The sequence below is a fragment of the Hemicordylus capensis genome, chromosome 1 (genome assembly GCF_027244095.1).
Source record: "Hemicordylus capensis ecotype Gifberg chromosome 1, rHemCap1.1.pri, whole genome shotgun sequence".
In the NCBI taxonomy this organism is placed as follows: Eukaryota; Metazoa; Chordata; class Lepidosauria; order Squamata; family Cordylidae; genus Hemicordylus; species Hemicordylus capensis.
Genome location: NC_069657.1, coordinates 404,725,860 through 404,743,714, shown reverse-complemented (window position 1 = coordinate 404,743,714; position 17,855 = coordinate 404,725,860). Strand labels below are relative to the sequence as shown.

The window sequence follows — 17,855 nt, the reverse complement described above, 5'->3', positions numbered from 1 at the left end:
ACTAAAAAGGGAAAGAAAGAAAGAAAGAAAGAAAGAAAGAAAGAAAGAAAGAAAGAAAGAAAGAAAGAAAGAAAGAAAGAACCATCCCTTCTAATCTGAAGTGCTAGCATACTGGGTTATTTTGTCACCAGTAAATGAATTGGGCAGCCTATGTACAAATCAGTTGCCTAAATTGCTTGCTTGCAGCAAAAGACATTCAAACCAGACTTCAGAGAGGGGAAAACGTCACCTATGAGGTGAGAAAGGTGTGGATAACATCTAGGAATCCAGATTTGACTACTGCAATGTGCTCTATGTGGGGCTGCCTTTATACGTAGTCCAGAAATTGCAGTTGGGTTGGTCTCTTGGTCACCTTGGAGAGACAATATCACTCCTATCTTAAAAGATCTACACTGGTTGCCGATATGTTTCCAGGTAAAATACAAGGTCTTGGTTATAACCTATATAGCCCTAAACAGCTTGGGCCTGGGGTATTTAAGATAATGCTTTCTTCGCTATGAACCACACTGCCCATTGAGATCATCAGGAGAGGTTCGTCTGCAATTATCACTGGCTCGCCTGGTGACTACTTGGGGACGGGCCTTCTCCATTCCAGCCCTGAGGCTTTGGAACACGCTTCCTGCTGAAATAAGAGCCTCCCCATCTCTTACAACTTTAAAAAAGGCAGTTGAGTTACATACATTAGGCTTAGCCCACTCTCCCAGCACATGAGCAGGGAGCCATCCCTGGGGTGGCCAGATCGGCCGCCCACATGGCTCACGGCTCCATCACGGAGCCGGTAAGGGCGGTGGGGATCATGGGCCGCCTGGCACCCAGAAGTCCCAGAACACCCCACGCAAGTGTGCGGGGCATTCTGGGCAGAATCCAAAGCCAGGAGGCTTGTTGGAGCCTCCTGGTCGGGGGTATCCTCATGAGTTGCTGTGGCACGGAGCAGCACTGTGGTGTCTCACAGTCAGAGAAATGGGGTTAGTGGAGTGCTAGTGGAGGGGGAATGAGGGGGGTGTCTTGTGGTAGCAAGCATGCATTGTCCCCTTAGCTAAGCAGGGTCTACCTTGGTTTGCATTTTGAATGGAAGACTACATGTGAGCAGTGTAAGCTATTCCTTTTAGAAGATGGGGCCACTCTGGGAAGTTCCCTCCCTGGCATCTCCAACATAGGGCTGAGAGAGACTCCTGCCTGTAACCCTGGAGAAATAGCTGCCCGTACTCTGCACTAGACTACTGAGCTAGATGGACCAATGGTCTGACTCGGTAGAAAGCAGCTTCCTATGTTCCTGTGCGAGTGTGCACACTTCTGTATAAAATATTCTTCAAAGGTGGATTATTCATCCTCTTCATCATCAGTCCTTGGCTACCTGCTCCAGTCACATTAACTTCCACAACATCCTTAACCAGTTTCTGACAAACCTCACCCTCCACAAAAGCCCAACTTCCAGTTGCAAAGTGTGTGTTTCACACACACACACACACACACACACACACACACACACACACACACACGTGTGTCTGATTTGCATCGATTTATCTGGGATGTTCTGAGTGCAGAATTCTGTGCCTTCTGCTGAAGGAAGCAGGTTTTCCTTATTAAAAAGATAACACTGTTGTTCCTAAAATGATTAGTGTAGAAAAGACTTTCAGGCTGCTTAACCATGGGAGTGGGGTTAAGGTGACCTGAGCTCAGGAGACCTGAGGAAAGTTTCCATGTCTGACCACAGCTTCCACGGCACCAGCTCCACTCCCATGAGGTCCAGCAGCTATGCACACCCCAGGAGTCTTGTTTATATTACTGTAGTGAAGAGCAGCTCTGGGAATTCAGCAGTTGCATAACATACCATGTCAGTTCAGAGACAGGGAGGTGGGGGAGAGAAAGAAGTCAAAACTTGTTACCGAACAAGTGGGTAGCTTTTTTTCTTTGTTTGTCTGACAAGTTTGGTCTGGAGGAAAAACAAAACTTTGGCACCATTAGAGCAGGTAAGAAACAAGCCACTGAAAGGACACAATAGCTGTTCACATAATGAGGAGGACTGCACTTTTGACAGCAACTGAGTTGCCAAAAAATAAAATAACAGTGAAGAGAAACATTATACCAAATTAATAAGACCCCTTTTGTTATTCTTATGGAATAGAATTTAGGCTTCTGGTTTTATGTTTTCTGTATATTGCTAATGGTTATTATTTATATGGAGATCTTTCCTATATGCTCAAACCATTCTACTTAGATGATCTCAGCAATCATTACAAGAATCCTGTAAAGTGGGCTAGTATTATTATATCCATTGTAACTGGGGTGAGAAGAACTGAGGGAGGGAGAGAGATCTGTCTGAAGCTCACGGCTACCAGACTCATGGCTGAGCTGAGACTTGAACCAAGGATGTCCAGTGCACTTGCTGTGCCATTGGTTTTCACCTGGTGAGTTGGAGCCCACAACAAGACTGTAACATAATCCAAGGTGGGACACACTAGTAGTACCATCACCATCCACATACAGTATATCATGAAAAGTGGGCCCATCGTGGCAGCTGATGCGCCCTGGAGAAGCAGTCACCTTGCTGAAGCTAAACAGGTATAAGTCTAGTCAGTGCCTGGGGGATGACCACTTGGGATTTCAATGTACAGCACCATTGGGCTCCACAATGCAAGAAAGATGAGATATATTTATTATATTTATTTATTTAGCATTTTTATACCACCCAGAACTTACATCTCTGGGCAGTTGACAACAAAGCAAAATAAATGACAACAGAAAAAGTTAACACATTACAACAATTTAAAATTTTAAAACAATGTTAAAACTATTAAAAGAATATCTGACATTTCCTAAGAAGCCAGAATCCTTCCTGCTGGGAATAATGCAAGGAGTGTTTTCTGCAACCAATTTAACATTCTTTATGTACGCTACTACGGCGGCCAGAATAATATATGCGCAGAAATGGAAGAGTAATGAACTGCCTTCAAAAGAAGATTGGCTGATAAAAATTTTGGAATACGCGGAGATGGCAAAACTCACAGCACTGATAAGAGATCAAAATTTGGAATGTTTTAAAGAAGATTGGAAACCATTTTTATTATGCTTAAAGAACTATTTTCCTAATATTGATTTTACAACAGGGTTTGAAATTTAGTAATAATAGCAAGTTGGGTAAATCAAAATCGAGTTTGTAAGGTTTAAGATATATGTTTTGAATTACTATTATAGCAAGGGTTAATTCTATAGTTGGTGATTCATGAGAAGGTGTAAGCGGGAAGTCAATATTTGTTTAATGTGATCTGAATGTTAAGATACTGTTAAAATCAATAAAAATTTAAACATGGGGAAAAAAAGAATATTTAATTAAAAGCCTGGGTGGACAAATTTAAAAACTTGTAAAAAGTTGTCAGAGATGGGGAGGCTCTTATTTCAGCAGGGAGTGCATTCCAAAGCTTCGGGCAGCAGCAGAGAAGACCCATCCCCAAGTAGCCACCAGATAAGCTGATGGCAACTGCAGACAGACTTCTCCTGATGATCCCAATGAACGATGAGGTTCATGATGAAGAAGACAAACATGTATTAAAATAAATGTTTGGGTTAAGAATAACTCCTGGGAATGAAAAGGTTGAAGTGACTACAATAAGCTATTCCTGATCTTTGTTGGAATGTCATACTTTAACTCCTGATAACTGGGCAAAGAGGCATCTTTTGAAATCTATTTTATCTCTTCTGCAAGCATTCAATATTTTCAGAGACAAAGATCATTTTAAAAACCCCAAAGCAAGCAAATTTGGATGACAAGTAAAGGTCGAATGAAATCCTCATTCCTCTGATATTCTGGGCAGAGCTAATCGAATAGCTTTTGGCCATTGTGGCTGGGGGGAGTTGTAGTTCCACATCTGAGGAACCAAGGTTGGAAACACCTGCATAAGGATATCAATCCACAAATCCTTTCATTGAGCAGAAAGCATGGTGGATCTCTTCACACAAAGTGGGGAGTGGGAGGAACTCAAAAGGAAAAGCAAGTTTAGAAGTGTGTCCCACTACAAAAAAACTTGAGTTGTACTATCCAACATTTATTCACATTTATTCATCTTCAGTAAATATGTACTGTGTGGAGGTCATAAAGGTAGAAGCTGTGGCAGCTCACATACTGAAAGGTTACCCCCACAGCACTGGAATTCATTCTTACTGGTGATGTACCAAAGCATCTTGTGAGGGGGGGAGTAAAAAAGACAACTTTGCCTTCACTAACTTGAGCTAAACTGCTGTGTTGGAGAGTTGGCTGAGAATGTTTAGTCTTGTAGTTCAGGGATTAATTTTCTTAGGATATCACCCACAACTTTCTTTTATAAACAATGTACTGGCAAGTCAGCTATCACTCTGCTATCTGAAGCACTTCTGTGAAATAAATCTTTGAATAAGGGTGCTCAGATTTTGAATTTCTTATCCAACATAACACTAATATTAACCAGTCAGGGTCTGTTTGTGCATGTCTGCATTTGTGTGCTTGTGTTGCATCTATTTGCATCTGCATGCCTGGGTTGCATCTATCTCCATTTGTGCACCTGTGCTTTTCTGTTGTGTTTAGGTGTTGTGCATTGTGTTGTGTGCATTTGTTACACATTTTTGTGTTATGCATTTTCATGTTGTGTGCTTGTGTTTGAACTACATGTTTGTGCAGCCGTTGGTGTGCACGAGCGCTGCCTGTTCACTTTTCTATGTGTGTGTTTCTCTGTGTTTGAATTTTCAAAATAATCCCATACACCCCCAAGCCTTCACTGTTTCCCCACCCCACGATAGTGCTAACAACCCACCTGGCTTTCCCCAACTGTCCATGTCTCCCCTTCCATCACCAAAATAGGCATGGGGGGCTTGCAATAGGATCCACTAGTGGGCTGCCTCAACTAAGCAGCGTTCTAGTTTCACTGTCAAACCAGACACACACACTATACTTTTACCAGCACTTATTACCCATTAAAGGCCATAGGCTTTGATGGGGCAGGAAAACATTAATAACTTCTGAACTGCTGCTCAAAACTTCACCAAACCACTAAAAGGCACTCTTCCTAGACAAGCCTGGCCAAGCATATCAGTCATTTTCACCAAAATTTGGAAGATAGAGATGATACACTTGAATACAGTTTGGTCAAGAGGGAGTCAATTTTCAGCACTTTTTAACTTGCTGTAGCTGTAGAGATTTTTATCAGATTTCCTTAGAATTCAGCACATTGGTAGACCTCATCAAGTAGATCACACACAACCAGGCCTGCTCAACTTAGCTCCCCCAGCTGTTTTTGGACTACAACTCCCATAATCCCTAGCCACAGTGACCAATAGCCAGGGATTGTGGGAATTGTAGTCCAACATTGGCAGGAAGGCCGAAGTTGAGCAGCCCTAACACACACCAAGTTTCAAGTTACTAGCACAACAGTTGTCATATTTATGAAGCAATAGATTTGAGGCTTATAAAGGCAGCTTTTTTCGTGCTCCTTGCCTTAACTCAGGGTTTCTTAACCTGGGATCCCCAGATGTTGGACTACAACTTCCATCATCCCCAGTCATGGCCTTTGTGGCTGGGGATGATGGGAGTTGTAGTCCAACAATATCTGGGGACCCAAGGTTAAGAAGCCCTGCCTTAACAAAAGGGCACTCTTGTGCTCCTTTAATAACCTTTTACAATCAGACTTTGCAGGAACTGGAATTAATGAAGAGCAGTGCATTAATACAATGTTTGAAACACCAGGTTTCTTGCTAAGTATACTATTGTACCTCAACATGACTTTTGCCAAGCAACTTCCTATTATTCTGTGTCACAAATCTGACACCCAATGGCCATCTTTGGTATTGATTTCTAATACAATATAGGCTCTTGTACACCAAATTCTGCTTCTATAGACCCTTGTTGGGGATAAATTCGGGTGTCTGCAGCTCTGAAACACTAAGATGACTATCAAACAGTGATACAGAACTTTATAAAGAAATGACTTGACTAGCAACCCAGAGGTTGCCGGTTTGAATCTCGGCTGGTATGTTTCCCAGCCTATGTTTCCCAGACTATGGGAAACACCTATATCCGGCAGCAGCGATACAGTAGGAAGATGCTGAAAGACTTCATCTCGTATTGATGGCACTGGTAAACCCCTCCTGTATTCTACCAAAGACAACCACAGGGCACTGTGGTCACCAGGAGTCAACACCGACTCGACGGCACACTTTACCTTTACTCCAAGTATGAACAAATAGAAAACTATATTTAAATGCTAAATGTTCTGATAACTGAGAACACACACATTTTTGTGGCACCTGAGAAATTGAGATTTATTGTTTTGTAAGCCACCTAATGGCACAGTGGGGAAGTAACCTGCCTAGAGAGCAGGAGGCTGTTGCTTCGAATCCCTGCTGGTGTGTTTCCCAGAATATGGGAAACTTCTATATCGGGCAGCTGCGATATAGGAAGATATATCACGGGAGGAGGCAGTGGTAAAGCAACTCCTGTATTCTACCAAGAAAACCACATGGCTCTGTGGTCCAGGGGCGTAGCAAGGTTGGAGTGGGCCCAGAGACAAGATTTTAAAATGCCCCCACCCCCACTCACTGAAGCTCAGCTCATGAAGTCTTAAATGAGGCTGAATAGTGGTAACAAAAAGCATGGTAAAATATAACCTATGTGCCACAATAGAACATCATCCTAAATTATGTTTTAAAAGGTTTTGTAAATTGTGGACGATGCAAGTCATTTAATGGTCCTAGAGAAAGACATGCTGTTCTGGTAGCTCAACACTCACATCCATTTCGGAGGATGAATACAACTGAAGGAAGCCCGGGCAGGTGCACGGCTGGGGGAGTCAGTCATGTGACTTGCCTCTGGGGGGGCCCCAAGGCAGTGGGCCCCCAGACAACTGTCTCCCCTTGCCCTATTATAGTTACGCCCCTGCTGTGGTCGCCAGAAGTTGACACCGACTCAGCCGCACAACCTTTCCTTTCCCTTAAGCCTTTTATGGAATACAGCCTACTTCAGCAGATGCCTGAAGAGTATTTAAGAATGTCTTGCCAATAGTGAATGTCACTATGATCACAAATGTCCCACAGGTTCAGTATGAGCCAGCAGGGCTATAGGGTTGCTTAAAAAGCTGATGTACTCTTGGGTGCATTAACAGAGGCATAACGTCCAGATCACATTACGTAAGAGTCTCACTCTATTTTGTGCTGGCAAGACCTGATCTGGAATACTGTGTTCAGTTCTGGGCACTGCAATTTAAGGACACTGATAAGTCTAAAGTGGCTCAGAGGAGGGTAAATATGGCAAGAGGACTGGAAGAATAAATCCTATGAGCAAGTTAAAGAAGCTGAGTATGTTCAGCCTGGGGAAAAGTCGACTAAATGGAGATTGGATACTTTGAAGGTGTCTATATACAAAGGACTGTCACAAAGGTGTGGACTAGTACTCTATTGCTCCTGGACTCAAGAACTAGAACCAATGGATTGAAATGAAAAAGGAGGCAGATTCAAGCTAGACATTACAACTTCCCTAACTGTAAGAACGGTTTGACAGTGGAACAATTTGCCTCTTGCAGTGGTGGGCTTTCCTTCTCTGAAGGTTTTCAACGAGAGACTAGACCGGCCATCTGTCAGAGACGCTGTAGCAGATTCCTGTAGTGACCGGGGCTGGGACGGGGAGGGGGTGGACTAGAAGACTTTCAACTCGAAAATTCCATGATCAAAGCTTCCCTCTCTTGACCGAGATGAACAAACACTGAAGGCAAAACTGGTTTTCATACATCAGTTTCCATAGACTTTGGTGGGGTGCAAGGAATATTTTTTCCACTGCCCCACCTTTACTCAAGCGTTCCCTTTTCCGAATCATAGTAGTTCCCCTTTTTTTGCACACCCTTTTGTCAGGGTCCCTGCTCCACCCCTTTACCTCTTCTTTTATTTGTACAAATGCCAACACTCCGCCCCATCTCATCTGAGGCAGCTGCACCTGGCTTCAAGATCATCTCCACTCTCCCTGATTCTCCCTTTCATACTGGCCGGGGCGGGGGATGTATTAATACCAGAGCAGAACAATTTCAGGGGTAACAGAATAGGGGATAGAATTAGAAATGGCAGCAGTCAGCAGCTGCCAAATCATTCTCTTTCTGGCATTCCTACAGGGCTCCCTCACATGCCTTTTAAGCCACATGGAAATGAGAGTGGAGAAAGTAAACTAGCTGACACAAGTGTACCGACATGGAAAGGAAAGGTTAGGCCGTCGAGTCGGTGTCGACTCCTGGCGCCCACAGAGCCCTGTGGGTTTTTTGGTAGAATACAGAAGGGGTTTACCATTGCCTCCTTCTGTGCAGTATGAGATGATGTCTTTCAGCATCTTCTTATATCACTGCTGCCCGATATAGGAGTTTCCCATATTCCGGGAAACACACCAGTGGGGATTCGAACCAACAGCCTCCTGCTCTCTAGGCAGGTTGCTTCCCCGCTGCACCATTAGGTACATTAATGATATACTAAGAGGGAGAGACCTAACACCCTTTTGAAACAGGAAGCAACTTCACAATATTCCTCAGCAGCTGGTAATACAAGTACACTATAGATATTTGCATCTCTTGGAATATAATCCTTATACTTCGGTGGCAGGATCTGAGCATTCCATCTCTACAACTAATTCTATACAAAAACCTCCAGATTACTTGCAAACCTAGACATGCTATTTTATTTATTTTAACAGATTTATACACCACCCAAAACATACATCTCTGGGCAGTTTACAATAAAAACAATACAAATTAAAATAAAATTAACACAGTAAAACATTAAAACAGCTTAAAATTTAATGCAGTGTTAGAACTGTAAAAACTGTTAAAAACTATCAATCTAATTAAAAGCCTGGGTGAACAAATATGCCTTGACTTTAAAACTCTTTTTAAAAGTTTTCAGAGATGGGGAGGCTCTTATTTCAGTAGGAAGTACATTCCAAACCCTCGGGGCAGCAAGAGAGAAGACCTGTCCCTCAGTAGCCACCAGACGACCTGGTGACAACTGCAGATGAACCTCTTCAGATGCTCTCAGTGGGCCTCATGGCAAAGACGATATTCGCTTAAATGCCCAGGGCCTAAGCTTTTAAGGGTTTTATAATTTATAACTAGCACCTTTGTATTTTGCCCGGAAACTTATCAGCAGCCAGTGTAGCTCTTTCAATAAAGGAGTAATATGGTCTTTCCTAGATGACCCAGAGACCAACTTGGTTGCTGCATTCTGTATCAAATGCAGTTTCTGGACTATATACAAAGGTAGCCCCACAGAGTGTGCATTGCAGTAGTCACATCTGGAAGTTACCAGCAGACATATCCCTGTTCTGAGGTAGTTTATCTCAAGAAACAGAATCAACTGGCTGATCAGCCAAAGCTGATAAAAAGCACCTCTGGCTACAGCCTCAACCTGGACACCAAGGAGAGGTTTGGATCCAGAAGTACCCCCAGACTGTGCACCTGTTCCTTCTGGGGACGTGTGACCGCAATCCAGAACCAGCATCTCCCAAGTTCCAAATTTGCACAATAAGTACCTCTGTCTTATCTGGATTCAGTCTCAGTTTGTTATCCCTCATTCAGCCCATCACCACCTCCAGACAGGCATTTAGGGAGGTTATGCCTCTCTCAATGATTTTGACATGGAGAAATAGATTTGGGCGTCATCAGCATACTGACAATACCCTGCACCAAATCTCCTGATGATCTCTCCCAGTGGTTTCATGTAGATATTAAACATCAGAGACAATGTGGAGTCCTGAGGGACACCATATGAAAGTTCAGATTTTGAGGAGCAACAGTTTCAAAGGGACACTATCTGGAATCTGCCCAAGAAGGAGGAGAACCACTGCAAAGCAATGCCTCCCACCCCCAACCCTCTCAGACATTCCAGAAGGATACTATGGTTGATAGTATCGAAAGCCACTGAGACCAAAAGAGTCACACTCGCCAATTCCCAATGGAGATCATCCATCGGGCCGATCAGAGTAGTCTCCACCCCATAGGCTTGAAATGGGTCTAGATAATCCGTTTCCTCCAAGACCGTCTGGAGCTGGGAAGCAGCAAGGGTCAAGAGAACAGGTGGTAGGCTGCACCACTCCAAGCAGCTTGTCGACAACCTCAGGAGTCACAAACCGAATTTAATCCAGCCTAGCCACATAAGAGGAGTCACTGGACATCTCCGCATCAGATACTGTAGTAACTGTGGGGTCTGAATCTAAGTGGGCCTAAATATAAGAGATTTTATCCACAAAGAACTCACTAAAAATGCTACAGCAGGTAACTGATGGTTCCAAATTCTGATTCAAGGGATGAAGGGAACACACTAGCCCTCTCAACCCCAAACTACAGTGGATGTGAGCTTGCGGATGAAAATAGGGGCAGAAAATAGCATATTTGCTGCACGTATTGCCTGAGCAAAGGTCTTCAAATTGGAAGGTCTGCCCAAATGAGGAGGTCAGAAAGGAACACAAACTCTGGCAAAAGAAATGCATAAGGGAGGCAAAAAGAGAGTTTGAGGAACATTTAGCTAAAAGCATCAAGGGGAATAACAAAAGCTTCTTTAAATACATCAGATACAGGAAACCTGCCAGGAAGGCGATTGGACCATTATATAATGAAGGAATGAAAGGGATTATTAAGGTGGATATGGAAGTTGCAGAGAAGCTAGATGAGTTCTTTGCATCTGTCTTCACAGCAGAGGATACTGAGTATATACCTGTTCCTGAACCAGGCTCTTTAGGGATGGAGACTAAAGAACGGAGTCAGATAAAAATGACAAGAGATGATGTTCTAAACTGTCTGGAAAAACTGAAAATTAGCAGATCACCAGGGCCGGATGGCATCCATCCAAGAGTCCTCAAAGAACTCAAATGTGAAATTGCCAACCTCCTTGCTAAAATATTTAACTTATCCCTGAAATCGGGCTCTGTACCGGAGGACTGGAGAATAGCAAATGTAACAACAGTCTTTAAAAAGGGATCCAGGGGCGATCCAGGAAATTACAGGCTGATTAGCTTAATGTCAGTTCCAGGCAAATTGATGGAAAGCAGCCTCAAGGATAAAATAGTAAAGCACATAGAACAGGCCACGCTGGGAGAGAACCAGCATGGCTTCTGCAAAGGTAAATCTTGCCTCAAACACATTTTGGAGTTCTTTGAGAGTGTCAACAAATGTGTGGATCAAGGTGATCCAGTTGACATAGTATATCTGGACTTCCAAAAAGCTTTTGACAAAGTTCCTCATCAAAGACTCCTGAGGAAACTTAGCTGTCATGGGATAAGGGGACAAGTACATGTGTGGATTGCTAACTGGTTGAAAGACAGGAAACAGAGGGTAGGTATAAATGGAGAGTTTTCACAATGGAGGGAAGTAAGAAGTGGGGTCCCCCAGGGATCTGTCCTGAGACCAGTGCTTTTTAATTTTTTCATAAATGTAGAATTAGAGGAAAGCAGTGAGGTGGCCAAATTTGCCGATGATACCGAACTCTTTCGGGTGGTGAAATCCAAAACAGATGGTGAAGAGCTCCAAAAGGATATCTCCAAACTGGAGGAGTGGGTGACAAAGTGGCAAATGTGGTTCAGTGTTGGAAAGTGTAAAGTGATGCTCATTGAGATGAAAAACCCCAACTTCAAGTATATGTTGATGGGATCTGAGCTGTCAGTGACTGACCAGGAGAGATCTCTATCTATTTTATTTTATTTTAACATTTATATCCCGCTCTTCCTCCAAGGAGCCCAGAGTGGTGTACTACATACTTGAGTTTCTCCTCACAACAACCCTGTGAAGTAGCTTAGGCTGAGAGAGAAGTGACTGGCCCAGAGTCACCCAGCTAGTATCATGGCTGAATGGGGATTTGAACTCGGGTCTCCCCGGTCCTAGTCCAGCACTCTAACCACTACACCACGCTGGCTCTCGGGGTCATGGGGTCATGGTGGACAGCTTGTTGAAAGTGTTGATTCAATGTGTGGCAGCTGTGAAAAAGGTCAATTCCATGCTAGGGATCATTAGGAAGGGGATTGAAAATAAAACTGCTAATATTATCATGCCCTTATACAAAATGATGGTGCGGCTACACCTGGAGTACTGTGTAAAATTCTGGTCACCACATCTAAAAAAGAACAATGTAGAACTGGAAAAGGTACAGAAGAGGGCAACCAAGACGGTCAGGGGCCTAGAGCACCTTGCTTATGAGGCAAGGCTACAAATAAACCTGGGGCTATTTAGTTTAGAAAAAAAGATGACTGTGGGGAGACATGATAGAGGTCTATAAAGTTATGCATGGTGTGGAAAATGTGGATAGAGATAAATTCTTCTCTCTCACATAACACTAGAACCAAGGGTCATCCCATGAAATTGATTGCCGGGAAATTTAGGACCAGCAAATGGAAGTACTTTTTCACACAACGCCTAATCCACTTGCGAAATTCTCTGCCACAAGATGTGGTGACAGCCAACAACCTGGATGGCTTTAAGAAGGGTTTCGATAACTTCATGGAGGTCTATTGACAGCTTCTAGTGCGAGGGCTGTGGGCCACCTCCAGCCTCAAAGGCAGGATGCCTCTGAGTACCAGTTGCAGGGGAGTAAGAGCAGGATAGAGGGCATGCCCTCAACTCCTGCTTGCGGCTTCCAGCAGCATCTGGTGGGCCACTGTGTGAAACAGGATGCTGGACTAGATGGGCCTGATCCAGCAGGGCTGTTCTTATGTTCTTAAAGGTGCTCTATGGTGTAATCTGTCAGATTAGAGGAGTCTTCCTCCACTTGCGCTCGTTGTCTACCTTGTCGCTTCAGCCTGCATAGATCTTCTATATATCATGGGGCCAATCTCGAAGCAGATCAAAGAGGATGCTTAGGAATGATCCTGTTTACTGCCCAGGTAGGTTTGCTGTTCCAGTTCTCCACCAGGGCATCTACAGGATCACGGGCAGAGCCAATACTAAATCCTTCCAAGGCTGCTTGGAATCCTATTGGATCTAATAACCTTCTCAGGCGGACCATACTAATAGGTCCCTCACTCCTGCGAAGGTGGGAAGTGACTGCGAGTCCAACCTTAACCAGATGGTGGTCCGTTCATGACAAGCTGGGACCAGACCGGACCAACAACCTTTCCCAACCAAGTCTCTGTGATACGTACCAGGTTGCCCCCTCATCCATAATCAAATCCTGGATTATTTCTGATTTATTTCGGACCAACCTGGCATTACAGAGGAGCAAGGTGAACGCTGAGGCTAGTTGATACTGCTCTCCGAGGTCAACCCCTGCTAACTTGGCAAAGAGGCACCTTTTAACATGACGATTCTCTTTATTTAGCAGGGGGAGAGTAACTGGCCTTATCCATCCCCAGCACAGTACCTCCGGTGACTGTTGCTGGTGTCTATCTGATGCTTCTTTTTAGATTGTGAGCCCTTTGGGAACAGTGCTCCATCTTATTATTTCTCTGTGTAAACCACCCTGAGCCATTTTTGGAAGGGTGGTATTAAAAAAAAAATCAATCAATCAAATAAATAAAGAGCTGGCCAGACAGCTGAAGAGAAAACAGCTAAAAGGTTTCTGATTTCCCTTCCCCTGTAATGGCCTGCTGACTTGCCAACGTTACTTCTATTCCCCACAACCAATGGAATAGCCGTCCTAGAGTCAGTGGATACACCCTGTCTCCCTATCCCCAGACAAATCCAGACACATTAGAAACACCCAGGGCTTTAAAGCAACTTAAGTTACGATAGATACCCACCCCACATTACCACCCCAAGTTTCTGGGCCAGAAAACCTGGCCCTCACCCTTATTGTCCCTCGAAGCGGTTCCCCCAAGGGGCAACCCTGCCAGTGCCAGGCCCGGTGCCACAGGCAGAATACCTATACAGGCCCAGAAAGGTGGCTAGTCTGGGCAGATGGTCTATTATGAAATGCATCTTTGGATCAAATTTGCACCATCCACTTTTAACTCAACACATTTATTACACCTTCTAAAGCACCATAGACCTAAATACACAAGCTACTTATTCATTCAGATCTGGCAATTCTTCCAACCACAGCTTCTATTTGCCCTTTAGGTCCTATGATAAGCTACAATTATGTCTAGATTTCTCCATCTTCACAGCACACTCTTCACAGGGGTCATCCCATGAAATTGATTGCCGAGAAATTTAGGACCAGCAAATGGAAGTACTTTTTCACACAACACATAATCCTCTTGTGGAATTCTCTGCCACGAGATGTGGTGACAGCCAACAACCTGGATGGCTTTAAGAAGGGTTTGGAAAACTTCATGGAGAGGTCAATCATCGGCTACTAGTTGGAGAGCTAAAGGTCACCTCCAGCCTCAAAGGCAGGATGCCTCTGAGTACCAGTTGCAGGAGAGTAAGAGCAGGAGAGCGGGCATGCCCTCAACACCTTCCTGTGGCTTCCAGGGCATCTGGTGGGCCACTGTGCGAAACAGGATGCTGGACTAGATGGGCCTTGGGCCTGATCTAGCAGGGCTGTTCTTATGTTCTTAAGATGCTGATGATCAGATCATGCAGGCAATTCAACTTTACACACAGGGACCTTTCATGAGCAGAGCTAAACAGACTACAATTCTTGGCATGATAATAATAAAACTTGTATTAACATAGCTCAGTGTACCATTTTTTGTGCAGTTATGGCCTCTGAAGGTTGTTGGGGATTTCCGTACCAACACTCTTCCTATGACTCTCCCTGCTTATACAAAACATTTTGACAAGTGGCAGTAATTTCTATTTGCACCCAAGGTCTAGAAGAAAACAGCTATGTTGTCTCTCACACCCTTTTGCATTATAGCATGTATACTCTAAATCAAGAACTTGCCCAAGGACAGAGAGGGTATTGAGAAAGATTTCCAACTTGCATTTTGCCAAGACAACCCTGGCAACAGAACCACATCAGGAAGTTGCAGGAAAGCCCATGCTCGCTCGCACGCACACACTGCAGCAGTGCAGTTCTAAACAGCTGGAATCTCTCCCTCGTCTATGTCATTTTCATACCAAGAGAGAGAAAAAGAACTTATGAACCACCAATTCCACCTGCAAACACTCAGTCTATAACCCACACATGACAGGACTAGTACTTGATAAAGGTGATGTATATTTATTCACTTTACAAAGAGGGCATTATTTGGTTGCAACAGCTCCAATTATAGACAAATATAACTGTACATTATACTGGTGAATGGCTCAAAATGTGTACCCAATCTTGTTCTTAAAAACTGTTCATACCACTTCAGTTTAACTGAGCTAATAGCAACCCCAGTTCCGCTCCTAAGATTAAAAATTCATAATAAATGTATATGCTTTGTGTTACATATTCACAAGCATTTGCCCTCCCTTCCATTATTTTTAAATTTTACCCTTCCAAAGATGAACTCTCTCTGGTTCAGCATTAAACTCATATATACACAAGCTCAATTAAAACAAAAGGTTAGGAACCACCAATGAGTAATTTATTTTTTTTTAAGTACAAGAAAAGTGACTGATTTATACATACATATAAAAAGTCAGTTTGGTTGTAAGAAGAAAACGCTGCTTACAGCCTGGCTGGAATGGTATCATTGCCAAGGCATGAATGATTCTGTTATGGGAACGGAAGTAGGGTGAGGGGAGAACTATCAAGAAACTGAATGGTAAGTTTTTAAGTCTTACAAAAATATTTCTTCTCTTTCAAAGAACAGAGCAAGATGCCAACTGGAAAGTATTTAACTAAAAGAGGTTAAGAAGTGGTCGTCAATCCATCGGAATCTGGAACAGATAAAATGTAGCTGCAAGAAGTTTACCACCCAAAGAGTCTTTTGGTAAAACTATTTCAACAGATGCAAAAACGAACTTTCAGGTAATGGGACTAGTTGGCCTACTACACACAAGAAACATGTTTCATTGTGATCCCCAGGAAGTATTGGGCAGAGGAACAAGGCAGATGGTTACACATTCTGGGTTTGGAAATACAGCATCCCAACGTGCCCTCGCACACATTGGCCACCTATTGAGTCTGCACTTCCTTGTGTGATGCAAGCGGCTTTCAGCATGGCAATCCAGAAATCAAGACGTTTTGGTGGCCAGCTCTTTTTAATAGACTTTGTTTCTTTTTAAAAGTATGTGTTATTCTTCTTCACTTTCATTTTCTGGGTCCAAATCAGAGTCTCCATTGATTTCTTTTTCTACAGCCCTTTCTTGTTCGTCATCTGATTGTTCTTCTCTGTCCTCACCATCCTCTCTCTCATCATCTTCATCCCAGTTGTCCTGCAGGAGAAGGCAACAAGACACATGACTCTGCAGTCATTGTTGCAGCAGTGCTGCAACACATGAGCCCCACTCGTCGGAAGAGGAGAGATGAATTTTTACTTACATCTGAATCTTTTTCTGCAGCCATTTCATCATCTGAACCTTCTTCTGATGATTCTGCAAGCAGAGAAAAGTGCTCCATGTACATTTTTCTTCAAACAGATGCCAAACACATGTGCTACTTATTGGTAAAGGGCCATGCTGCTTCAGATGTTGTTAAATGTTTTAATAGATACAAAGGTATTGACATGAGAAGAGACTGACCATAGTTCAAAATCTAACACTAGCCCCCAAATCTTTACTAAAAAGCCGATTCCAGTCTGTAATGTAGAAGAAAAATCCCATGATGCTTCCTGTTAGGTTGCGCCCTCACCCACACCTTTAATTACAACCCTGAAGCCAGCCACAGAATTACTACAATTCACTAAGTCGTGGGTTTCTTTTTTAACCTTGGGCACCCAGCTGTTGTTGACTACAATCCCCATCATCCCCAGCCCTTGTAGCTGGGGATGATGTGAGTTGTAGTCCAACAACATCTGGGGACCCAAGGTTAAGAAACCCTGAACTAATTGGTTTTGACCTAACACAGGGGCTAGTTAGGCTGCATGGGCTTGCAATTTATCTAGGACTTTGATTTCCTGTCATGCTCATGTCAGGCTAACAGATTCAAATACTTAAGGCTGGTCCAACAATCCTCTTCCCCTTCCACATTTAGTTTCAGCCAATAAAGATTATTGAACTGGGACCTACACAACTCTCAATCTGAAACAAAATGACCAGGAACTAAATGGAGTGCACCAGGTTTCCCAACTACTCCCAAGGAAAGTCCACGGAAGTCACTTGGCTTACCTTCTTCATACACCAGCTTTGCAGTCTGATTAACAGCAGTTGCATCCTGAGCCTGTTCTAGTGCAGCAACCTGAGAAGCAACGGGGACATCAGTAGAAGCTACGGTTAAGTTTTCTAATCAGGTAATTCCACCATGTTTGTTTAACACTCATTCCTTCATCAAGCAGTAAAGAATTCAGTATGCAAAACTGACACCATTTCAAAGCAGAACGCCAAGCTATAAAGAGATACTCAAAGTGCTTTTGTTAATTTGTCCGAGTTAACGTTGGAATACAAACAAGAGCAGAATGGGTATCTTTAAACAGCTAGCTAGATTCTTGCAAGTGTTATAATGCTTGTATCTGCGTCTTCCTTCCAGAAACCTTTTGGAGGCATATAAATGACGTTTGCCATATGAACACGCAACAGTGTCACACTATATAAGCACACCAACTCTTAGTAGCTTAGGCATTCCAGTATAAATTTGACTTCAGATGCATCCCAATCTAACACTTTAGAAATCAGTTTCTTCATGTTGATCTTGAATGTCTTAGATTTAAGCATTTTGGGGGAAATACTGAATTACTGAGATCATATGAATTCTGTTGTCTGGTATACTGATTATTAACTGGAAACTATGCTTAATCACAGATTATGTGCTTCACAGCTGAAAGGTTAGACCGATTATGGTGGTCTGCAGAAACTTTCTGCACTTCAAAAGGTTCAGAAATAAAAACTGAGAAAACATTA

At 43.3% G+C, this 17,855-nt stretch overlaps 1 protein-coding gene across 1 annotated transcript in view; it reads right to left on the bottom strand.

Moving 5' to 3' along the window:
• Positions 1-15,074: 15,074 nt before the first annotated feature.
• Positions 15,075-17,855, bottom strand: part of WDR43 (WD repeat domain 43) — a 37,632-nt gene continuing 34,851 nt past the window's right edge. The window contains exons 16-18 of the mRNA XM_053306509.1: positions 17,127-17,196; positions 16,342-16,394; positions 15,075-16,235 (exon numbers count right to left, since the gene is read on the bottom strand). Of these exons, the coding sequence (XP_053162484.1) occupies positions 16,095-16,235; positions 16,342-16,394; positions 17,127-17,196 (264 nt within the window). The 3' untranslated portion in view covers positions 15,075-16,094. The remainder of the gene's footprint in view (positions 16,236-16,341; positions 16,395-17,126; positions 17,197-17,855) is intronic.